Below are 25,058 nucleotides of genomic sequence, written 5' to 3'. Positions count from 1 at the left end.
CTGCCCCCATTAAAAAAAAAAAAAAAAACAGTGGATTACACAAAATATGCTCTCAACAAACACCGAACAAGAGAGAAGGCATGAATCATAACTGTTTATTTCATCTGACTAAATCAATGGTATTATTTACACTACCTACTATGATATGCCATTAACAGTAAGTAGCTTTTATAAAGTTTCACAGTCTATGGCCATGCTACTCTGAACAAGCGCAATTCTGTCTGATCTCAGAAGCTAAGCAGGGTCAGGCCTGGTTAGTACTTGAATGAGAGACCACCTAGGAAGACTAGGTGTATAGGCATAAAAAGTAATAATAAAATAATAATAAGGGATTGTAAGCTGACAAGGTCCTTGCAATCTGTGAGGTCAATCAAGGGTTGCCTCGACTAAAATAATAATAATATTAAAATAAATTTTTAAAAAAGGTTCCCAGAATTAGGACAGATACTTGGTGACCCACATTGTTAGAAAGGCTGCTTTTCTCACTCAGGAAAGAGATATGTATCTTCAGGACAAGGGAACACTTAGAACAGTGCTTTTTTTCTTCTTCCTCAAATTAAGAAAAATCTAGTTCTGGAGTTGTATCTACATCAAGGTTAGTTATAGTAAACAGTTCCCTCCTCTTCATTTTATCTACTTGTCAGGATTACAACCCTGCTAGGTTCTAAGTGGATCTTGAAAGCTGGCCCTTTTCTCACCGATTTTGAAAGGCACAGTCTTGGGCATCACCCTTCATCCAGCAGAGAGTATTCCTTTATGCTAAGTATTGTTCTCCCCAGAAACTCTCATTTCAAACATTGGTTTAGTCTAAATTCCTTTATCAGAGAGGAAAGATATTTTATAAATGAACTTGAATTTAAATCCATCTAGCTTCTGGCATAATCAGGTGTGTAAAGTCCTTGCTTTGTAAAGCTGCAATTTGTCCTCTCTATAAAATAATGAAGATGATACTTACCCAACGAGATTATTGATTGAGATGGTGTAACAATATTTTAAGTGTGTAGTTTGGCAATAGTAAGTGATCAATAAATATTAATTTTGATGAGAGTCCTTGGCCACCTAAAAAAATGGGAAAGAAGGTGGTTTGAAATTGTGACCATTTCATAGTAGTGGGTGGGAAAGGGCCCTTGATTGTGATATAGGCCCATCACAAATAAAGAAGCTCCTCCTGAGGAGGTGTGTTTTCTCTGGTCATTTAATGAATTTCATTCATCCTTGTTAAAGACATTGGGCTATCATTACCTCACTCTTGGTCTTAAAGTACTTTTACATATGAATACGGAACTTTTCTAATTAATCCCTGTCTGTTGGGAGTTTGGAAAATCGGGACTGTCAGATACTAGTTCCCAAACACCACTCCCACCCGAAATTATGGATCTCGTATTTTTCAGGCTTGCAGCTTGGGGTTTAATTTCCATTTCCTCCCAGCGGCTCTCTACGTAGGCTCGAGGGAGGCGGGGTGTCTGCCATCCGTGTATGGTTTTGGGGTAGTAACCTCTTCTGGGGCGGCGGCCTCCTCCACCCACGGCGGTGGCCGTGACGTCACGGGCGATGCCTCGGTCCCCGCCCGCCCTATAAAGCAGCAGGTGAGCGCCGCACCTTCGGAATGTTCTCACGCCTTGTTCCTCCTGCGCGGGGAGTCGGAAGCCAGAGATCCCGAGGCGAGTTCCCTGAGCAGCGCTCGGTGCCCGAGCCCGCCGGGGCCGGCGAGCACAGCGGCTCATTCGGACTTGGCCCTTCCCTGTCTTCCACCGCCTCCTCCTCCAGCCGCAGCTCCCCGCCGAGTTGCCCCAGAGACCGCGACGCCGCCGCGCCGAGGGACCAATGAGAGCCCCGCCGCTGCCGCTGGCGCCCGTGGTGCTGTCGCTCCTGATCATCGGCTCAGGTGAGAACATCCCAAGTCTGAGCTGCGGGGCGCTTCTCCCACCGCAGGCGAAAGCTGTCGCCTCTTGAGTTTTGCTGCGGCTTCTCCAAAAACCGCCTTTCGGCGCCCCCAACTCTGTTCCGCGGGAGGTGCTCACGGTAGCTCCCTCCCTATGATTACTCCCTGGGAGGAAGAGAAAAGTGGGCAGGTGTCCCAGATGTTCAAGGCTAGGAAGAGGGTACCGGAGAACCCCTGTACTCTTAACTTTAGTCCAGCTGAAGGATCCCTTAGAGATCATGTGATCCAAGCCCTTCGCTTTACAGGTAAAGGAACCGAGGTCCAGAGAGGTGACGTGATTTCAGGAGATCTTAGAGTCGCTGAGTCCTGGACGCAAGAGTACTGCCTCCTGCCTAAATTCTTTATCTCCTCTGTCTACTGATTTTGTTTTTACCTTCCTAGAGGGCCTGGCATCCTTCCAGGGAGAAGTTAAAAGCACCTCTCTGACTGTTTTATTGAGATCCAAAGGGTAAAGCAGAGGCCTGAAACTCAGGGCTTCACATCTTAACTATGCTCCAGTTTTTTGTTTTTTGTTTTTTTAATGTGAGAATATAATAATGAAACAATGACGATAGTAATTACTATTATTAACTACCATTTATAATACTTTTATAGTTTATGTACATAGCCTTCTTTCAATGTGAGCATGTGTTAAGAAAATCTGATATTTATATTTAGAACCTGCCTATGGTTCTAGATATAATGGAACAGGTGGCATTCTACCAAACACAGATGCATTTGGTATGTGAAATGATGGGATCATTTAGACAATACCTGTTAAGTAAGTATGTATATTAGGTTAATTTGCCTATTTGGCAGTATTTTTTTTTTGATGTATAAATTAATGTAGAGTATCTATGGAAAAGAAAACCTTGATGAAAGAAGCTCTGTAATTGGAACAGATGAGTTTGCTTGTTGGCAAAATGTGAAGTTGCTTTCATAAGTGACTCAATCACAAACAATAGCATATATGCAATAACTGCTTTGATATCAGAAGATAAACATTTCTCCTGAATTGCAGATGACTGGTGAGAGAGGCACTCTACCTTTTTTTCTTGTTCTTTTCTCCCATAGCCCATTATGCTGCTGGATTGGACGTTAATGACACCTTCTCTGGGAAAGAGGAACCATTTTCTGGGGACTATGGTGCTGATGGATTTGAAGTTACCTCAAGAAGTGAGATGTCCTCAGGAAGTGAGATTTCCCCTGTGAGTGAGATGCCTTCTACTAGCAAACTGTCCTCAGGGATCGACTATGACTATGAAGAAGAGTATGATAATGAACCACAAATATCTGGCTATATTGTAGATGATTCAGTCAGAGGTGAGTAGAGGACAAGGTGAAAAAGGAGCCTTATGATGTGTGTTTGTAAGAGCAAAGCTGCTTTAGAAGAAAAGACACTCCCAAATCTTCTAGTGGCTTTCTGATGTGTATATCTGTTTTTATCCTGGTAGGTAGGCTACAAACTGAGATGAAAAGAGCTATATGTGGCACATCCTATATATCTGGAGCACTAACAAACATTTTATGTCTATTATGTCTAATCTTCACAACAACTTCATGAAGTAGGAATTGTTTTACAGATGTGATAACTGATGCACAAAAAGATTAAGGGTTCTGCCCAAGTTTCACAGACAAAAGGAGAAATCCAATCCCTGATTCCAGCTGCTATGCTTTTTCCCACTGTCCACATGGCCTCCATTCTGTCCAACCAGCCCTTTCTACTCTGTGTCTCAAATTCTGTATCCACTCCCCACCACCACCCTTCCCTAAAAAACTGCGTTCTAACACAAATAGAAGAACAGAAGGAAGGAATGGGAAAGGAGCAATTGGGCTTCAGCTGTAAGTACTAGGTGTTGAGAAACATCATAATAATCTTTCTGGAAATATGAATGGATTCTATATTGCTAAATTACAATTTAACCTCAAATCCTAATAGTGACCCATAGTTTCTTCTCATGTTGTTTTCTGAGGGTTCCAAAGTAAAAGGTAAGTACTGTTCAGTGCCCTCATTAAAGGTAAGCACTGTTTAGTGCCCTCATATTACTTTGGAGTTTGAGGGCAGATGAGGTCATCAGTAAATCAGATTTAAATATCCTAGTAGCATCCATTGTGGAGGCAGGACGTGAGGCCCCTTCTCTCCTAGCCTTAGTGTCCCTGAATCCTCCTCCTCTGCCTGGCTCCCAGAACTGGTGAAGGGAGAGTAGGTGATACCATAGAGACAGTGACTGGGGGTTAAGTAGCAGGTGGGAAAAGCTTAAGTGAACGCACCACATTACTCCCTTGCTTTGGAACTTATGCCATTACGTAATGTGGGGAAAGGATCCATTATAATTCTTACTTTTGGAAGAATGATTAGATGGTCAAGATTCTCAAAATCATTCTCTTAAAGGTGTTTCAAGTTGTTAACATTTCAAAAGGCCAAATTGTTAGTGGTGAAAATGGCTAGGGCCAGCATAGTGACTATTTGACTCTGTCAAAACTTTGTAATATATCTGATAAATTTCAGTAATAGCCATTTAAAATGTATCTGTTGGTGGACTTATTCTAACTTGTGGTACTTTTTTTTATCATTAGAGGAAAGTGTCAACATAAAAATTGCATACCCCTTTATTAAACATTGTTCCTAATTGGACTATTGTTAATGTTATAATAACCTGCTAAAATAGTCATAATATTTATTTGTTCTTTTCTTAATCAAAGGGTTCTATCTTGGATACCTTTCCCTATGTTTCTAATGTTTTCTGTTTAATGGATGCTATAGGACTATTATGACTAATGGGATTATGGCATTATAGTATTTGTTTCATTTCACCAGGCTGTTTGCTAATTACTTGTTCAGATTAATTTATTCGAGAGTTAGTTTAACAAAATGCACAACTCTAAGGTGGAAACTCCTCTTTCCTACATTTAGCATGTAGTAAACTATATCCTGCATAACTATGACACTGAACAAATGTTTCTGTGGATATGAAAAGTTATGATGAATCTCTAAAGTGTCAAGTTCAAATATATCTGTCTCCTATATTTTCAAATAGATTGATCACATAAATGAGTCCCCTAAAGAACATCAATTAATTATAATATGTTATAATCTGAGAGTTGAAGAAAACTGATGAACTCTAATGTATAAGTCTCAGTTTTTTCCACCCTCAAGTAGTACACAGTAATTGTCAATTATGGCGGCGAGCACTAGACTGATATGAGTAAATAAAATCCACAAATATACCCACATCCCACTTTAACTAATGACATTGACCTTTTCAAAGAGAAAATATAATAAAGTTGGGGAAATAATAGGCTTTCACAATCCAGCACTGCCACTTTCTAGCCGCGTGTCCTAGGATGAGTAACTTGTTTTCCTCACTCGACTTCAATGTCCTCGTCTATCTCGTGTTGGTAACAACACATTCAAATGTGATTTGTGTTTACTTTAATCAATTCTTATTACCGAGAACTTGGTATGTATCAGAAATTCAAGAAACATTTAAAATATTTTATAGATTTTTCTGAGACAGATAACTCATATTAATAATAATAATAATAATAATAATAATAATAATGATAGAAGTAAATTCAAAATGTTTCTTAACTAATGAAATAACAGAGAAATTCAGATATTTAAGTGCTATACAATACAGATACTCTCTTTGCCCACTTATTGTATATAAGCTGAGTTAATAATGAGACAAATATGGTGATTATCTCCATTAGCTCTCACTGCTAAGACTACTTTCTCTCATGTCTCCAAAATGATGTTCAAGATGAAGAGAGACTGCTGTCAACAATTTTTTTTTTTAATTTTAGTTGAACAGGTAGTTAAACCGAAGAAAAACAAAACAGAAAGTGAAAAGACTTCAGATAAGTCCAAAAGAAAGAAAAAAGGAAGCAAAAATGGAAAAAATAGACGAAACAGAAAGAAGAAAAATCCATGCGATGCTGAGTTTCAAAATTTCTGCATTCACGGAGATTGCAAATATATAGACCATCTGAAAACAACATCATGCCTGTAAGTTTTCCTTAATTATGTAGAATTTTGTATTTCTAACACCACATTAAAATTCTTAGCTGCAAAAAAAAAACATTTATTTTTCCAATGTATAAACCAAAGGTCAGCAAACATTTTTTCTTAAAGGATCAGATACTAAATATTTTAGGCTTCCTGGGTCAAGATTATGTATATATTTATATAACTGATTAAAATGTAACCATTTAAAAATGTAAAAACCATTCTAGGCTGCACACTGTAAAAACCTGGCAAATCATCAAATTTAAACAATGGGGCTGTAGTTTGCTGACCCCTGGTATAAACCAACATTTTACTGTTTGTATTTTACAAAACCTCTTTTTAAAAAAGGACCTAAATATACTTCTCAGATAATGTTCTATTCTCCTCACCACCAAAAAGCTGCTAGCACATGAAATAATAGTGAAATGTATTAGCTGCATAACAAATCACTAAATTCAGCAATTGGTCATAAAAAAAGCACAAATAATAATTTGTGTCTTCCTAGAGTATCACATCCAAACTAATCACTTGTTCTTATGCGAATAGATCTTTGACTCAAATGGATTCTCTGCCTCATGATTTTGATTCTATTTAAACGTTCGAATTAAATGGCTGTGACTTGGAAAGTAAGCCTAAAATATACAAAATGTTTTAAGTTATTATAATTTTGGAATATGGGTTGTTTACAGCTGCCATCAGGATTACTTTGGTGAACGGTGTGGAGAAAAGTCCATGAAGACTCACAGCATGGTCGATGGTGATTTATCGAAAATTACATTAGCAGCCATAGCTGCCTTCATCTCAGCTGTGAGCTTCACAGCTATTGCTGTTGTTATTACAATTCAGTAAGTATGGCATAATTAAAAATTCTGCATAAAATAACACCAAGTTAATTTGTTTTTAGTATTTCTGTCACAATGTACTATCATGTCTTAGATGAATTATTCTATTGGTGGCATGTGGTCTTTGGTCATATCATTACACTTCATTGACAAAGGTCACAAAATATGGTCCAAGTTTATATTATTTTAGTCACTGAAATTTAATATGTAAAGCCTTTTTTTAAAGAATCTAGAAATTTTTTGAACCTAAAAAATATTTTTTTCATGTTGTATTTCTTCTCATGTCTCAGAGTATTGCTATCTATTATGAATATCAAGCTTAAGCAAACCTCCCAGAAGCTAATTAAGGCTGGTTGTCAGAGATACTGACACAAAGAGCTTCAAAACAGGAGCCCACAAAAGATATGTCTTCTGCCCTATTAGAATGCAAAATTCTGAATTAGGAATTTCGTAGCATGGTACTGATTTACTTAGAGCTTGTGCCTATTTTGTTATTGTCACATGCGATATGAGAACTCAAAAAAAAAAAAATCACACACATTTCCTCCATATGGTATGGCGTAGGAAGCAGGGACAACTCTATTACTGTTTCACTCTTGCAGTATCTTCCCTATGCTCATAATAAGAGATCACATACTTCATTTCTTGACCAACGAACTTTAGAACTAGGCTGTTCTAGCTTGTAGACACTGGTTGGTATGTCAAAATGGCATTGTCTGTCAAAAGGAGTCAGTGAATTAAGGAAGTTGGGGGAGGGCATGAATGGCTCTATAATGACTCATGTGCTACTAGAGTTTGGGAAAAAGCAATAGACTCATTATTCTAATTTTAGGTCTTTGTAAATTACTTTAACAACTGGCTTGTATACATGATCTACCACACTTGCCATTCAGGAAACAAGGGGTTATCTTCTTCCATTGTTTACTATTATTTTAAATGCAGATCAGATAATGATAAAGTGACACATAAAAAAATGGTTTTATGATGCACATAAAGTTTGATCTGTAGTTTAAATTCGCTTTGCACGCCCTAGAAATTATTTTGACCTGTTAAATACCTCAAGCCAGATTAATGCAAATGTGTTGAGGCAAGATACATCAGACAAGCCATTATTCTTTAACATAGGATAGCCATAAAAGCAAAACAAAACAAAACAAACAAAAAAAATTCAAGTTAAAATATTTAATCCTTTGGAAAAGCATGGAAAACTTTGTCGTGTTGGCACTCTTAAAACTAAGCAGTGACTTTTTCCCCTTTCTCCCATATTCTCCTGGTATTTGAAACACATAAAAAACACTAGCCTAAGCCACAGTTGCTGTTCTTTCATTATTGAAGTGAATTTTTTCCTATGCGTCACAACAAAAGTTCTTACTATTTAATAATAACATTTAGTAGGTGGATTAAAGACCTATTAAAAATTGTTTCTACAACACCAAGACATTTTTAAATCATTGATTTTTTAATTTAATATTTTATTCTTCACCTTCGAGTTTTTAAAAATAAAAAGTAGCAATAAATAAAACTAGAAGGAAGTATTATATTTAGAAATAAAACTCAACTTATTTTGTAAGCCTGTTTTAAAAAATTCTAATCATTTGAATTAGTTTGTTCAAACATAAAGTCCTTCTGTGGTAAAACTATACTATCTTCTGCCTCCATTTGTGCATGCACTTCGCTAGATTTTGAAAAATAAAAACATATATTGATATTTTCCATGCCTTCTGAAAATTTGCATCTTAAAGCACATTTATTTAAATCTTAATACTGTGGAAATATGTTGATATAAAGTCACCATAAACATCTCCTTTAAAAAAAATTGGTAATATTTTACAACTGGGTTTGCATTTTGATTTGGCATCAAGTACAGTGGATAATGATCTATAAGGACTCACAAAAAGAAATTCCCTATATTCATGAAAACCCCAGCTAATACACGGTTGAATGGAACTTTGATAACAGTAGTATATTTTGTTCTCTGAAGGCTTCGAAAACGATACTTCAGGGACTATGAAGGAGAAGCTGAAGAACGAAAGAAACTTCGACAAGAAAATGGAAATGCACAAGCCATAGCATAAATGCAGATAATATTACAGGTTTGTGTTTTAAAAGATATTTTTAGTTCATATCCTATAATTTTGAAAAATACAGCATCCATTATCTCAAGAAAAATGAGGAAAGTAAGGGGTCTTAATTATGGATACACTGTGAACACTGGCTACATTAAAGTGTTATTCTTTGAGCATGAGATGAAGTTTAATATTGAGAAATGACTATAGTATAAGGGATTTAAAGATGAGGGAGACATAGACATCCTCTTCTGTGTGTCGTTTTTAGTTGTGTTGTTTAGTTTAGTTTAGTTTAGTTTAGTTTAGTTTAGTTTAGAAAATAAGGTAAGGAGCCAGAATACTAAGGGAAGTAAAATATGTGTCATAAGGAAGGAACCAATGGAATATGAGGAGTTTCTAATGAAAGATAGCAAGTATCCAATGAAATGCATTTAGACAGTAGAAAAGGATGGATAGATAGGGTGGCATTGAAAGTGAGCCTCAAAGGACTGATGAGATTGGGACAAATAATTATGAAAGGAGAGGAAGATTAATACTGTGAGAGACACTAGATCGTTTTTGAAACTTGTCAAAAATGATCTGTTTCAAATGAATGTTGGGGGAAATAAGGTGGAATGATAGGTTGCACTCACTTGGGGTAAGCCAAAGTCAGAATGCTTGCACTACAAATTTGAAGTGGAGACAGTACATTGAACATCCTTCTAAAGAAAGGAAGTAGGAAGGGAGAAGTGGTACAAATTTGAGGGAGTTTGGTTAGAGTATATATTGTAGTTTTTGTTTTTAATTATTCATAAAGAGAGAGATAGGCATGTTGTAGGGAGAAAGTAAGAAGATATGCCAAGAGATACTTAATTGATAAGAAAATGAACAGCTGATGAAGCAAACATCCAGAGGAAGAGGGAGGCGAAGAGCTCAAGGACAAATTTAAAGTTGGTCATAAGAAGGAACTCCATTTCCTCAGACACTCAGGAAAGATGTCACATCCTTACGTCATCGATTTCCTCCCTTCAATGGGTTAAGAATTACTTGCAATGCTTATTAAATATGCCAAATCCTAAATTGACTAAATCAGTATTTCCATCTTTAATTACCACTCTAGATGCTTGGAGAACCAGTACATTTAGCATGGGTTAAGTGCAGGTATTATGTTCTGAGCTTATTATAGAATTAGCTCAATACCTCATGAAATGGGTAATTATCCATGCCAGTGCTATACTCAGTACTTATTGCATCAAAATTTATTAATATATGAGCTTAATGTGCTGAAGCTAAGACCACCAACATGAACAAGGGTAGATTTTTGGTTACTTAGTGCAACTGAGATTTCTCAGAGTAGATCCCAGCTGTTTTTAAGAAAAAGAATATGCTGTGCCAACACATAGTGGCTGCCTATTAACTGGTGGCTACTATTATTATGCTGTCGGTACTAATTATCCTAAATTAACTGTATAACACAAATACACTGAGACACTTAATCTGTATTTTTAATTATGTCCACTGCATAAATTTGGTTGTGGAAATCATTCGTCATGACTACTGCTGCTTTTTTATTAAGCAGAATTTGATGGAACAGGTTTGAGCATTTGCAGTCTTCTAAGTAGGCATGTAACCAAAGGAGGTGTGAAAGGAGAATTCACAAAGTGATGGTTCGTCTTTGAAATACTCACAGCATTTTTCATTTTAGAAAGAAAAATTGACAGAAATTCTGATTTTTAATTATTCTTTGACATTTTCTTAAAGTTATATTGGAATTGAGCTTCTGTCTAACACTATTTTATTTTTGTACAGGGTATCAGATCCAAGTCACTGCCAAGTCACAACCATGAGTGATGAGTTGGTTCCTCTTTTCAGTGGATCTTAAGAAAACAGAACCTTTTTGTTCTGATGGTTTAAAACTTTTAATTGTCACTTTTTGTGCTAAGTCTTATTTCTGTACATAAAGATGCATAGAGAGAAAAAGTATTTTTTCAAGTTGTAAATAATTTATTTAATATTTAATGGAAGTGTATTTATTTTATAGCTCATTAAACTTTTTTAATCAAACAGATTGAGAGTTTGAATATTAGTTTTGAGATTGTAAGACTCTAGCGTATTTCTCTTCCAACACTTAGGTGGTCATTTTAAAAGGAGTTCCTTTCTACTTTTTACTGTTTTTATGTTGATCTTCCAAACTTATCCCTTTTCTTAGAAAGCACTGTTAATGGGAAACTTATAAGCTAGCGCCAGTTAATCCTCCTATAAATACTAATATCTCAAACAGGCTTTTCTTATTTCATATAGAACTTATTCCAAGTCCGGGTAATTATAAAGGCTTCTAAAATAAACATATGATACTGCCTTTCTATTAAGTAGATGCAGATATTATTTTTAAAAAATCCACTGCTCATTATCATTATCACTATAAATAAGAAGGAAACAAGAATAGGCTTGACTATTACAAGTGTGGCATTTCAAGAGAATCAGGAAACATTTAGATTTGAGATTTTCCCTAATATCATGACATGAATGGTTAAAGCATCTAAAACCCATGCCTCCTTTTTCTTCCCTTGTTGCTATTTTTCCTACATTATTTTAAACAAATACATGTGTCTTTGTGGTGGGGCGGGTGCTCTTTTAAGATGATCTCCACAGTCTGGTTCCTGGATTGTTGACTAAGTTACCTGCATGTAAAATGACAACAAAACAAAACAAAACAAAAAAAACCTTTATAATATGGGGGGAATATCTTGAGGAAATTAACCAATCATAAACATAATTCCAGCAATCACCTCATAGAATTGCATGAATGAAAGGTGCCTTACTCATCAACATTTCCATCTGTCTTTAGCATACAATTCACCAAATCCTTGCCCAGTGATCCTTTCATTATTGCTTCCTAGCCTCACCTGCACATTTTCACTTGAGTTTTAAATGTCTACATGCCCAGGTGCCACCTCCAAGAGCTTCTGATTTAAATGGACAGAGGTGGGTTATTGATATCTGTATTTTTAAAAGATCTATAGATGTTTTCTATATATAGCCAGTCTTGAGAACCTCCTATTCAACTACACTTGAACATCTATAGCACACATTTTTCTCAACCTTACTCATGAAATATTTATTATAGATAATTCAAGTATAGTGCTAAGGATATAAAACAGAAATCTCTGATTTTGAGAAATTTTCCATCTAATTGGTGGGAGAGAGTATATCTTGTCAATACAGTGCAGTAAATAACTGGATGAGGTGTGTACCAGGATCTTTGGGAATCCAGAGAGACCTCACCTAGACCAGCCTGATGAATCATGGAGGGCTTCCTGGAGAGATGCTACCTGAGATTATCTTTGAAAGATAGGTAAGAGTTATGTAGAATAGATCATTATAAGAAAAATTACAAACTCATCACACAGTATGACCTGAAAAGGAAAATAGATAAAATAGTTCAATATTACCGAAACAGAAAATATAAAATCAGCAGGCTACGAAGGAAGCTGGAATGGTAAGGGCAAGGTCACAGAAGGCCACAAACTCATACTTAGGCCATAAGTAACCATTCGAGCCAGTTGGTCAGGGTTAGAACTTGATCAGATTTGCTTTTCAAGTAGGTCACAGGCAGTCATGTGGGAGAGGGACTTGAGCCTATGCCAAGGGGCAGAAGGTTGACTTAGAAGCAGTTGAAATATTTCAAGTGAGAAGAAGCTGAGGAGTTTCTTCAAATACAAAAAGAGAAACTCAAAGTGTATTTGAAGATTTTTTTTATAGATTAAAAACACAAAAACAAGGTGATTTATTATAGAAGCAAGGCCACAGGTAATGAGAGGATGAGGGAAAAGACGACATTTAAGATGACCTTCAGGTTCCTGGCTTTGGTGGCTCAGCAGATGGAGACATAATTTAAGTAGGTAACCTCTAGTTTGTTGAATATTCTAGATTTTATTCATCTTTGACTGAAGAATGGCTCTTCCCTGTTTTGCAAAGTCAACATTTCTAATTTGTAATGGACTTATGAGGAAATAAGTGTCAAATAGCCAATTAGTCCATTGAATCAACCCTGGTCTTTACCTCACATCTCAGATTGAGAAAATCAAATGAAAAATCCAGGTCTGAAAGTGTTTTAATTTCAGCTCTGAATCTGTTGAGTTTGAGATGTCAGGAAATATCTGGTAAATGGATATGAAAGTCTGAAGTTCAGGGAAGAGAAGAATTATAGACTGGGAGTTATCAAAATGTGTATGGTAACCGAAACCACGAAAGTGCCCGAGATTACCTAAGGAAGCTATAATGAGTCTGAGGAAAATATATTTGTATTGACGAATCTTCCCAGTCATTACCAAACACTTGGAGGGAGGACCCAGGCTACTCACAGCCACTGTGGAGGTTCTAAGCACTTGCCTGCTATCCCATGTACTTTTCTAGCCCTTAAAATAAAAGTTCATTACAGTGAAATAGAAGGAAAAAAACTAATTTCATAATATAAATAATAATCTTAAGTTTATTGAGTATTCAGATACTCCATGAACTATTCTCTGTGCTTTTCACATAGTAAGTCTTCGAATTCTTATAATTTCTTTAGAGCAAATACATTTTATAGAAAAGTAAAGTAAGGCTCCAAGAGATTAAGTAACTTGTCCAGGGTCACACAGCTAGTAAAAGACAGTGTCAGGCTCTCTGGCACCAAAGCTGATTCACTTAAACTTTGTTCTTTACTACTACTTCTACAGTCAAGGTGTTTGTCTTGGGTTTGGAGAATACTGCCTCCATACCAATTTAGCGTGGTTTAAAACTGACCTTCATAAAATAACTGGTTTATTTCTTCAAGACTCAGATAAGATGACACATTCTACCTGTGCTGTCTTCACAAAACTTTCCAATCTATACCCTCCTTCCCAGTATCGAATACACATCTTAGAGTTAACTCATCCAAGGAGTAAAAAAGCGGGAATTTTTTTAAATAAGATTTATCCACAAATTTTCAAATAATTGGTTAAGATTTGCTCCTGGGGTGGGAGAGACCAATTCCCTGGAATTTTTGGCCTGGCTCATGTATAAACAAAGTTAACTCTAGTGGCCAGAGAAAGATCTAGGCAATGGGGAGCTGTAGGAAGGGCCACAATGTGCTTAGAAACAAATATAACCTAAGGTATATGGGTAGGGAGCAAAGAGCATCTGCCGAAGTAGCTGGCTTATTGCTGAACGATGTAACTTGTACTTTTTGGCTACTTTGTCATACAGTCAATAATCAATTACAAGTAATTATTCAACTCTCTGTGCACAAGGCAAGCATAGGTTATGGAAAGAAACATTTCATAAATTCTAGGAAGTATCCTTAAAGTTAACCAGAAGAGAAATGACAGAGTATAAGATTTAGATAGCACCAAATGAGTAAGTATTTTCTCAATAATTAATATTTCACTTAGTTAGATGGATTTGACCTTTATGAGGTATGACTAAAGTAATGATGCTGGTTTTCTTTGGTGTCTTAGAAATCAAAGTAATTACTTAGTAATATCTCATGCAAATATGTTTACATTAACCTCCAATCTCACAAATTACAAATATATTATTATGTTGATTTAATCATTAATTTAATAAATATTTATTACTATCTGGCATAAAAATAGTGATGCTTTGGACAGTGCAATCAAACCTTCTTCCAGGTCTTTGTGGGAAGACCAAATTTGTAATAAACTTCTCTGGTCATGTATGCGTGTGTGTGTGGATGGTGAAGTGGTTGGCAGCTTGGGTCATAGAGTCATAATGCAACACAATTAGAAAAATTTTAAAGAATAGCAAAAGCTATCACATGTCTGAACACTAATGTAAAATCTTTTGAGTTAAAAATTATCTTATGGAAAATTAAAACATACTTAGAACTGAATAAAAATATTTATTCCTCAAAATTTGTGAGGCACGGCTAAAATAGTATTTAGTAGCCAATTTGTAGACTTAAATATATTTATCAGAAAATAAGTAAAGCTTAAAAGTGATTTAAGCTAATCATTTAACTCAAAATTTAGTGAAAGATTACTAGAACACAATCAATAAAGATAGAACAATATTTAAAATAAGGCAGAAATAAATGATACAGTTTTAAACAAAACCAAAGATTATTTTTTGGAAATATTAATAAGATAAGACTTCATTAAAATTGATCAAAATAAAGATAAGATACAAAAAATGAAAGGTCAAAAGAAAAAAAGAAATAACTGTAAGAACAACAATTTAAAAGTAAGAAAAAGAGAGTACTGGAATCCCCACACCTAAGTAAATTCTAGTGCCTTAGAGAGATAAGTTATTATCTCTAATAAATTAAATGCAGAGGTAGGACGATCTAAAGTTTGCTTAATTTGATAGTCCAATAATTTTGCTAAAGGTCTAGGTTCTTTCCCTCTTGCTGATGTTCTGTCCTCATGGCTGCAAGATGGTACTAATATATATAAAAACCCCAGATATAATGAATAAGTTTCTACAAATATACAAATAAACATACGAAAAGTTTAATGGGAAAATATAAAAAGCTTAAATAACCCAATAAGCCATAAAAAACTGAAGAGGTGATCAGAGTTCATAGCCACCCCTTGGCTTTATAGCTGTTAAGAATGTAAAGAAAGAGTGAAATCTGCCCAGCTTATTATATGATGCTAGTGCCAACCTCTACAAGGGCAATGTAAGAAAAAAAAAATCATGGAACATTTTACTTATAGGCAAAGATGTGAAAATTCAAAAGTGTATTTTAAAAATTATATCATGAAAGTGGAGTTTTTGTCAGGAATGCAAGGATGATTCAACATCATATAGTATATCATTGTTAAATACAATAGAGTTTTAAAAATGGTATTTTTCTGTTATATGTAATAGAGTTAAAAAGCATTTTCTTATAAAGGCAAAGAAAGCATTTAAGTGCAAAATCTACTTATAATTTAAATTATTTTAAAACTAGAAATAGAATACTTCCTGAACTTGATAAAAGCTATATACTAGAACTTGCAGTAGAATTTATACTTGATAGCAAATCTATAGATGCTTCCCCTTTAAGATAAAAATGAGGCAAGAATGTCCATTATCACTACTGCTGTTGAACACCATATAAAAATTCTAACTAAAGTTGAAAGAAAAGAAATATACATAAGAGATATAAGAATTCACAAGAAATAAATGTTCTTATTTGTAGTTAATACGATTGTCTATTAAAATAGTCAATAGAATCATTATGCCAACTATTAGAATTTGTAAGATGATTTCATGAGACTGCCGTACATAATACAAAATTTCAAAATCAATAAGATTTTTCTTTAATGACAACTTAGCTCAATCTTAAAATAAAAAAATAACATTCACAACTACTAAAACCTGTAAGATAAATGTGTATTAACAATGAATACATGATTTCATTTAAGAAAAATTTAGATATCTGTTGTCCAGGAAAATTATAATCTATGAAAATCTTCCATTAAAAAAGCATAAAAGCTTGTATATAAGGACATGAACTAAAGTAGTAACAGTGTGGTTCTAGCATAAGTGTGGACAAATAGATCAATGGAACAACACAAAGAGCTCAGAGACAATTTATTACATGATAAAGATAGAGCTGTAAATTAATAGGGAATTGACTGCTTAGTAAATGTAGAGAAAAGCATCTTAGAATGTGGAGAAAAATAAAATCAGACAACTACCTTCAATCATAATCAAAGGTAGATCCCATGAGGATTGTATATGTAAATGTGAGATGTAACATTATAAAGTTAATATGAAAAATGCAGGAAAATATACTCATAAATTAGGGTTGGGAAGGATTTAAGCAAAACTCCACAATTAAATAACATACAGAAAAATATTGACTGTCTTTTGATTATGTCAAAATGAAGAAGTTCTGTTGAAAGAAGAATGTCATGGACAAATTTGACAGTTGACAGAATTCAAGAAGAAATACGCAATGTCTGAAACCTCAAAGGGATTATGACAAAGTCGACAAGAAAAAACAGGACTTTCAACTTAAATAGGGAAAAGGATGTGAGCCTAAGTGACTAATAGTATGTGACTTAGACTAACGATAGTTCATGTGGTGCTTTGGTGAGAATTAGCAAAAGTCAGCCCTTCTTCTAGATAGCTATGGCCGCATGCTAGGGCATGCAGAACATAGGCTGGATCTCAGCTCTCACTCACATCTTTAGCTGAGCACTCTTTCCTAAGTACCTAGCAGCCATCTATACATTGTGGCCCTGCATATAAAGAGATGCTCAGACTTATTAAAATACAGAAATATAAATCAAAACAATAGAATATTACTTTATGCCTATCAGATTTGCAAAAATAGAAAGATGAATAATGTTGGCAGAAGTTTGTGGACATAGAAACACTTAAACATTACTAGTTAAAGGTCAGCCTGTAACTCCCATTATGGTAGTACTTAATCAAATTACAAATAAATATACTCTATTACCCAGAGTGAATATATCCCTGAAACATTTATGACCATATAAGGACTTGCATGAGGATGTTTGTTACAGTGTTGTTTATGAGAGTGGGGACTTAGAAGCAATCTCCAGTTCTATCGATGGATAATGTAAAAGTCAAATGTGGTGGGCTCACACTGGGAAGCACTGTACATCCATTAGAAACAAAGAAGTTGTTCTCACAGTAATATGGGGAGATTTTTTTAATGTTAAAATTTTAAAAGATGATGCTGAAGCAAGTAAGCAATAAGCCAGGATACTTCTTACTTCTTTATGTTAATCAAATATAGTTTATATAGGTCACAAACTACTTATATTAACTAAGTAATGCTTACGTTACTTAAATATAAAAAAAGTTTCTATAAACCAGATGAGAATGGTTGCCTAATAGTGAGGGAAGGATGATAAGAGCAGGGAAGTGGCAGGGAAGGTATTGAGAACGAACTAAATAAAACAACAGGAGATAAAACTGAGAAAAATATTTAAATTAACTCTCTGCACCTGAGGTCAAAAACAAAATAAGGAGCAGACAAAAACTGAATGCATAAAATGATGCTAAATAAATAAAGTTAATAAATATGAGGCTTAAATTGTGATTAAATTATGGGTATGGGGAGGGCTGTAGAATTTTAAGAAGGGAGAAAATAAAAATCACCCCAAATTTAACCAATCAGAAATAACACAATATTCTGTTGCAAATTCTTCCAAATACTTTATCAACATTTCTCTGTCATCAAGGAAAAATTTTATCATACTTTTCATACTACTTTAATAATTCTATTTCATTTAAAATTTGTTATAAATATCTCTCCCATATAATTAAATCTCATCCTACAATACAACTTTAAATACTGTAGAGTATCCCATCAGTTCAGCTAATCCTTGGACATTTTATGGATAATTTTGAAAGTGGGATGATGGGACACAGTATGGATAAGACTTTTTAAATAAAAGGTAAGACATATGCTATAAAATTGTATGAATAGGAGAAAAATATTTAAAGAATTTTTCTTACAGGACAAATTCCAAAGCCTTAGCAAGTAACTTATTTTAATTGAGTGCTTACCATGTGCCAAGTGAGGTTTGGGCACTTTACATGTACGAATTCATTCATTTCTTACAACTCTATTAAATAATAACTGCCCATATCATACACGAAAATATTAAAGAACAGAGATTTAGTAACTTGCTCAAGGCCACACAAGTTATGAATCTAGGAACGGAATGCAGGGGTAAGGCTCCAGTTCTGTAGAACTAAATTCATGCTGTGCCATCTTAGGCACAGTATCAGAATGGGTAAAAAACAGATATTAGTAGTTTTCACATCTGGTTATTGCAAAGGTTACATTTCTGAGCTTACTAAATTTACTTCCTCAGGGGTCAATGAAAAGTGGGTTGTAAGTAACACACATCATATTTCCTGTTTGCCAAGGACCCTTATTCCCATACCACATTTCAACAGAAGCGAAGTGGTTCCCCCTTAGCACTGGAATATTTTCTCATTCTATTTTTTCCCTCTTATTCTACCTAAAATAAAATGGACCACTTACCTACTGGTAGTAATAAGTAAAAATCCACTGCGCCATGGTTATCAGAAAGCGTGGTCACTGGCTTGCGGAGACAAGGTTCCCTGACCTGCTCTACCTCTATTCCCTTCCTTTGTCTTGGATCCTGTGAGCAAACAGGCTGAATTTCAGTTTCTCTGCCTGTAAGTAAGTGGGTAGGACAGGTGGGTCCACATCTTTAGATTTGCCTTTCTTTAATTCTGAAAAGGAGGAAGTCAAAGTCTCATTTGTGGCTCAGATTTCACCACCATTGTCCAGTCCAGGTTTACCACTCTTTATCATTAATTCTTGGGGCCCAATTTGGTTAATTTTTTTTTCCCACTTGATTGAGGCCCAGAGATAGGAGAAGAGAGTGATTAAAACTCCAAACCTCCAGACATTTACATTTGCTGAATTTTTTACTATAAGGCCAACTGTGGAACCCTTTGGAATAATAAAATCCTTTGAAAATAAATGAAAGCTTTCCCCACCCATTTACACTTTTTGTTGTTTCCAATGACAGGGCCCCAAAGACTTTCTGAAGTTCATATTTTAGCCACCTATGAGTCCATGGGCCAGGATTAAGAAACTCTGGATTTCAAATGCTATGCAGGTCCTATGTGCCTTGATTTTTTTTTTTTTTAACTTTCTAATACACTAAAAATTGTTTAGTATTCTCAAAGACACAACTCCAGTTCTAGAGTTTGGTAAGCAAATAAAAACTTCAATCTTAGTCTTGAACTTTCTATTGAACATAGGAAAGCTTGGTGGCTTGGTGGAACACATAAGAAGCTGGTTCTTCTATTCATGGAAAAAAAGATTGAAGGAAATTTCTAAGATTAGGGATGGCAGTTGGAAAAATAAATCAGTTTAGCGGTGTAGAGTACCAATAAAGTGGAGAAGGAAATCCACTTTAGTGCAGGAAGATTGGTAGAATAAGAATGGCACTGGACCCTCAAAGGCACGGAAAAGTTTTTCTTTTTACTATTGGAAATGTGCAAAGTACCTTGTGAAAAATAACAGGTCTGGGCACACGATCCAAATATCAGGAGGGCCAACACGAACCCTTGCTCAGGCCTAAAACAAAAGTTCTCTGAGGTTCTGCATACACCAGTGAGTTCTTTCACATCCTTCCTTCTCCTTCCTAATTCATTTGATACGTATTCTTTACAAGTAAAAAAACTCCTGAACTTTTTTTTTTCTTGCAGGATTCTAATTTTTCAGGCCAAAGGTTTGATGGAAATCATACTTCACTGTTAAGAAAATAACTGTATATATACCAGAGTACGATATTTCTCGAAAAGCATTTTACATTCATACATACACATGAACATACATGTACATTCATACACATCCCAATTAGCAGGAATATATATTGACTTTATTTCTGAAATAGTAATAGATGTACTCTAGAATAAGGTACAGTATACCTCTGTGATCCATACCCATCAAATGGAGGACACATCAGCAAGAGCTTTATTCCAGGATATTGGCTCCTAATGACTCTACCATGTCATCCATGTAAACACAGATTCTTTAATACCCCCAGTGCTTGGTGATTAATTATTTAATTAGCTAATTGATTAATTTAATTAAGTAATCTGGGATTCCAAGTATCAGTGACCCATTAATTTTCAGGTACTTTTCTTAGTTGACGGTCACCTGCAAGTGACTTGGCAGCCTGCCTGTTGAAGTTTTCCCAAGTATCATTTCAAGCTCATTCCATGGAGGCTTTGAGAGCCAATAACCTCAGTGCTAGGGATAAGGGCTGGAGATGTGATTCACTGAGTAGCTTTCAATGAAAAGAAAGCAGGGAGAATCTTAATCGGCCAGGATTTGATCAGAGACAAATCATGGACAAAGAAAACAAAGTACTTAATTCAATATCAATCAGTTGACTCTCACTCAACCAATCAGAAGACTTTATGGAGACCAAATAGCTGACTGAGCTGGACCACCATAGGCACAGTGCTAAAGTGTTCTATTGATATTCTGTTTATCCTGTCATGTGTGCCCACTGAAAGGCCCAATATAATGAGGAGGGACTTTACGAATTTTGTGTCCATTCGTGATTATCCTGGACTTGTATGATTTTGCATTTTTCCTTTCCATGTGCCGTTTTCCCTTATTTATAAAGGTACAGGCCCCTCCACTGAGAGAAAATGATGCTATCTTTAAAATATTATAAACTTTGCAGAAAGGAATACTGGAAAGAACAAGGAACCCTGAGTCAGGAGACTTGAGCCTGGTAAACTAACTCTTTAGCCTCACTCTTTGGGCATATCTAAAAGGCCACTCCTAAAAGCTAATTAAGAATTCTTTATTTTAGCGGTGGCTCTTCCTTATGGTATTTAGAAGAGTGTTGTGGATGAAAAGGGGGCACTATAATAAATCTGATAAGTTCAGTGACCGAAAGTAACCTCACAAGGTGATTGGATTATAAATTCCTAACTGAGCAGGTCATGGTGGGTAGTCATATAACTTCTTTAGTAAAAGACTTAAGCAATCTCTGTTAATTGTGCATCTCTGTGCATCTATGCTAACATACCTTTAAAGTACCTCTTTTCAGACCCCTCAGAAGCATAATCACCCTCAAGAAAGCACATAATCTTGTTATCCATCCTATAATTCAATCACCATCTTGCTTTCTCCCTCCTTCGTGTAATCTTCCTTATGTTCCCTCCTTAATTCCCAATGTATGAAAGAAACTGCAAGACTGTTATTTTCTAGAGCATTTGAGATCTTGTTTCTCAGAATTATTGTAAATTTAGCTCAAATAAACTATTATAAAAATTCTATACAGGCTTGGACATTTCTTATGATTGCAGTGCCTCAAACTCACAGTACGCATCCAATACATTTTATTTTTAATATAATAGTAAATGAATAAATGAGAGCTTCTTAACTCATGTAGAAGGTATGAATGACTTTTTTTGCAATATGAAATATATTACCATAAAAGTTTGCTGCAAGTAGGTTGACATGAAATATAGTGAAATGAATACTCAATTTGCCAACAGAAATCCAAGGTATAAGACCTAAATGACTTTTGACAAGGCATGTGGTTTTTCTATGCCTCACTTTTCTCGTTTGCTAATTGATATCAATAACAATACCCATCCCATATGCTGCATCAAAAAAAAAATCAGATGAATAAAGTGGGCATACAAGCTGAGAAAAATGTTATCATATTTGTTGTTATTGTTGTAAAAAATATATAGGAATATTGACAAGGTAGAAGCTAATAAAATAGTCTGTAATAAGTCTTTTCACAACTCACAGAACCTCTCAAAAGGTTTGTAATCTCTATTTTATGACTGTAAGATGTTGTGAAATAAATTTTCCATAAAAAATAGGATTATGGAAACATAAATGTAAAACATTGTTACTTGAATATGATAACAATTGTGTCTGGAATGGCATAATTTTCCATAGAAAAATTTACCTATTTGTTTCTGATTTATAGTGGAAATTTTGCTTCCAGACATGATTTATTAACTAGTATTAAACCTGCCCTCCTGATATTACCAACTAGAAAACTAGAAAAAAAAATGAAACACCTGTTTTCAGATTATAAACAACAGACAGTACAGGATAGTGATCCTTGAGAGAAGGAAAGCAAATGAGATGGGGCTTACTATCATCCTGAACTTCTGCCTGGAGGTACTTTTTGAATCTCAGCACTGGAAAGAAAAACCTAAGCAGTGCATGGAGTGCTCACTAAGTTGAGGAAACACAGATTTGAGTACAGGGTGTCGAACACAGCTGAAATTTATGGGGCAGAGTACCATATAGGTAAAAAATATGCAGAAAACAAAAGGTCCAGAAAACTGCATGGGGGTTTCCCTAAGCTTTTGATTGCATAGTAAACTTTTTATAATTAAGATGCCATTCCACAGTGTGGGCAAAGAACAACTACTATATATCTGTAAATGGAACAATTCCTAAGGTTCCAACAGAGCTGGGAGATTTTCAAGTTCATACTATCTATTGTGAACCTTGTTAAACATCTGAGACATTTAATAGAGACTTCGATACAGTCATGTCTTATCACTAGACTGAAAGTTACTTTAAACAAACCGAAATGAAGCTTAAAAACAAGTCACAAAAGCACCAAATGGATCTGAAGTAACAGTTATGTAACAAAAAGGAAAAAAATTTTAAAAGGAAGACAACAAAATCCACTCAGTGATGCAACGATGTAATATCAAAATGTCCAGCATCCAATCAAAACTTTCTGGACATCTAAAGCAGTATTATTTTGCTCAAGATCCAATAAAAATTAGAACACACGTCATGTTTTCTCAATTTCTGTTTATTATTCATATATTAACTTTTTATTCTAATCAAGTTCCTCCAGAATAAGCTTTATCTTAAATTAAAATTAGCTCTTTAGCTGCCTTGTCATAATTAACAGTCCATTTGAATAGATGACATCTTTGATAATTTCAGCATTTTTCTGTTTTATCAGGTATCTGAGCAATAAAGTACAACTATAGATGGACAGGCTTGTGTGGCCATGGACAAAAGAACATTTAACTATGTTATGTGACCACCAAATACTCCAATTGTGGATGGTACATTCTCATGTATTTTTCTTTGAAGCTAAAGTAGGAAATAATTATAACAAGTAATAAAAATAAGTAAATAAAAACTATTCTTATTGAAAGTTATTTACATACCTCAAAAATTTGTTTGACACTACTCAAATCTAATCAGAAGACTCTGCTCTAAATAATATACATTTCTACCAGAACATGAAGCACCAGCCCTCCTAGTCCTCTTTGCTGTTACTTCAAGGTTTTCAGGCTTCCTTTGATGCGTAGTGGAACTGCAAGTTGAAGTATAATGCAAGATGTCACTTGTATGATCATTCAACCTATACACTATTAAAGACTGGAGAAATTAGTCTTCATATATTTTCTAATTTCACCTCAAATTAAATGAAAATAGATGCATCCTATGCTCCATTAATACAATCCATGAAGAAAAAAATTACACATCAATACTGTAAAATGCATGAAATTTATTTTATTTGACTCACTTTAAGAAACATGTACTGATTACTTACTATATGCCAGATGCCCTGATAGACAGTGAAATTATACAAAGACAATAAAGAGCTTAAAATAAATAAACAAATAGTTTAATTTTTCATCTTATAAAGGCAGTCCCGGACTTCCATGTATTTAATTTTCAACCTTCGCTTTAATGCATTATAAACTTACATCTTTAAATTAATTTTAATAAACCTTATTTAAACCTTTATGCATCAGTTAATATACATCTCAAATCATAGTGTGGTAGAGAATCTTGTCAGCTAAAAATTCAGTGTGGAGTTTATTGTCCTCATTTTTAGTATGACAGTTTTGATTCATGCCATTTTTAGGCTATTTTGTTGTAGTGGTTTTTAAACATAAAAGTGGGAGATGCTTTCGAATTATCCTCTGGGTTGAGATGGGGGCAATTCTATAAAGTTCTATGTCTTCTACTTCCATTTCGATGAGAAATTTCTGCCTATTTTAGTGTTTTGAATTGGCCTACCAAGAAGGTTCTCATTTGAATAAACTCTTCTACAACTTAAAAAAATTAAAAATCACTAATGTCACTTTACATTCTAAATCATTATCTTATAAAATAAATAGAAACTAGAAAGCTCAAGGTGCCAATAACTTAAGTTAGTCAAAGATGTATATATTATTAGACTGCCAAAGGAACAAATTTTTAACTCTGGACAGACACTGTGATCAGCCAGCATATCGCCTTCATTTGGAAAGAGAAAAAATAAAATTATATAGTTCCATCAAAACTCTTTAACAGAAGAGTCATAATTAAGGATTTTAAGATATGTTTATTTTCTGGAAACAAAACCCTTCCCTATGTGGCATATAAATCCCCATTTGATTTTGGCACCTTCAAACTCATGTATTTTTCTTTGAAGCTAAAGTAGGAAATAATTATAACAGGTAATAAAAATAAATAAATCAAAACTATTCTTATTGAAAGTTTATTCTCTTAGTTAGAAGATCTCTTTGAAAATCATTGAAAACAATCAACACACTTCCTTTGGGAGAAATAGCTGTAGGAGAGAGGTGAGAGAAAAAGCCCAGAGATCCAGCAAAACACTGTTTGAACTTGCTCGGGGAGGGCCTAGCTGATTAGTTAGATTATTTTTTAAAAATAAAAAAAATTGTTTTTCAAAAAAACCGCAAAAGCTCTTCAGGGTAGAATTGCAGTCTCTGGA

General features: G+C 34.8%; 2 protein-coding genes across 3 annotated transcripts; one reads left to right on the top strand and one right to left on the bottom strand.

Moving 5' to 3' along the window:
• Window positions 1-439: 439 nt before the first annotated feature.
• LOC118608676 lies at window positions 440-24,694 on the bottom strand. The gene is made up of 2 exons (XM_036227851.1): window positions 23,497-24,694; window positions 440-2,047 (listed from the first exon to the last, which is right to left on the bottom strand). Exon 2 carries the CDS (start codon window positions 1,893-1,895, stop codon window positions 1,290-1,292), a length of 606 nt encoding a protein of 201 aa, XP_036083744.1. The 5' UTR covers window positions 1,896-2,047; window positions 23,497-24,694; the 3' UTR covers window positions 440-1,289.
• On the top strand, window positions 2,175-10,846 carry AREG (amphiregulin). Of its 2 annotated transcripts, XM_036227853.1 has the most exons (5): window positions 2,175-3,244; window positions 5,729-5,930; window positions 6,620-6,775; window positions 8,754-8,865; window positions 10,627-10,846. In XM_036227853.1, the coding sequence occupies exons 1-4, from the start codon at window positions 3,103-3,105 to the stop codon at window positions 8,845-8,847; spliced, it is 594 nt and encodes a 197-aa protein (XP_036083746.1). In that variant the 5' UTR covers window positions 2,175-3,102; the 3' UTR covers window positions 8,848-8,865; window positions 10,627-10,846. The 2 variants fall into 2 exon arrangements, with proteins under 2 accessions (XP_036083746.1, XP_036083745.1); XM_036227852.1 differs by having other exon boundaries at window positions 8,754-10,846.
• Window positions 24,695-25,058: the final 364 nt, after the last annotated feature.

Source organism: Rousettus aegyptiacus, unplaced genomic scaffold, assembly GCF_014176215.1.
Source record: "Rousettus aegyptiacus isolate mRouAeg1 unplaced genomic scaffold, mRouAeg1.p scaffold_m13_p_10, whole genome shotgun sequence".
NCBI lineage: Eukaryota > Metazoa > Chordata > Mammalia > Chiroptera > Pteropodidae > Rousettus > Rousettus aegyptiacus.
Note: the sequence above shows the minus strand (reverse complement) of the source record. Positions and strands in the feature narration are given on the sequence as shown.

Excerpts from the sequence above, each read along its gene's own strand:
- LOC118608676 (XM_036227851.1), bottom strand. The coding sequence starts at position 1,895 with ATGTTCTCACCTGAGCCGATGATCAGGAGCGACAGCACCACGGGCGCC.
- AREG (XM_036227853.1), top strand. The coding sequence starts at position 3,103 with ATGTCCTCAGGAAGTGAGATTTCCCCTGTGAGTGAGATGCCTTCTACT. Across the intron at positions 3,245-5,728 it reads TGTAGATGATTCAGTCAGAG|TTGAACAGGTAGTTAAACCG; the intron begins GTGAGTAGAGGA and ends TTTTAATTTTAG. Across the intron at positions 5,931-6,619 it reads CTGAAAACAACATCATGCCT|CTGCCATCAGGATTACTTTG; the intron begins GTAAGTTTTCCT and ends GGTTGTTTACAG.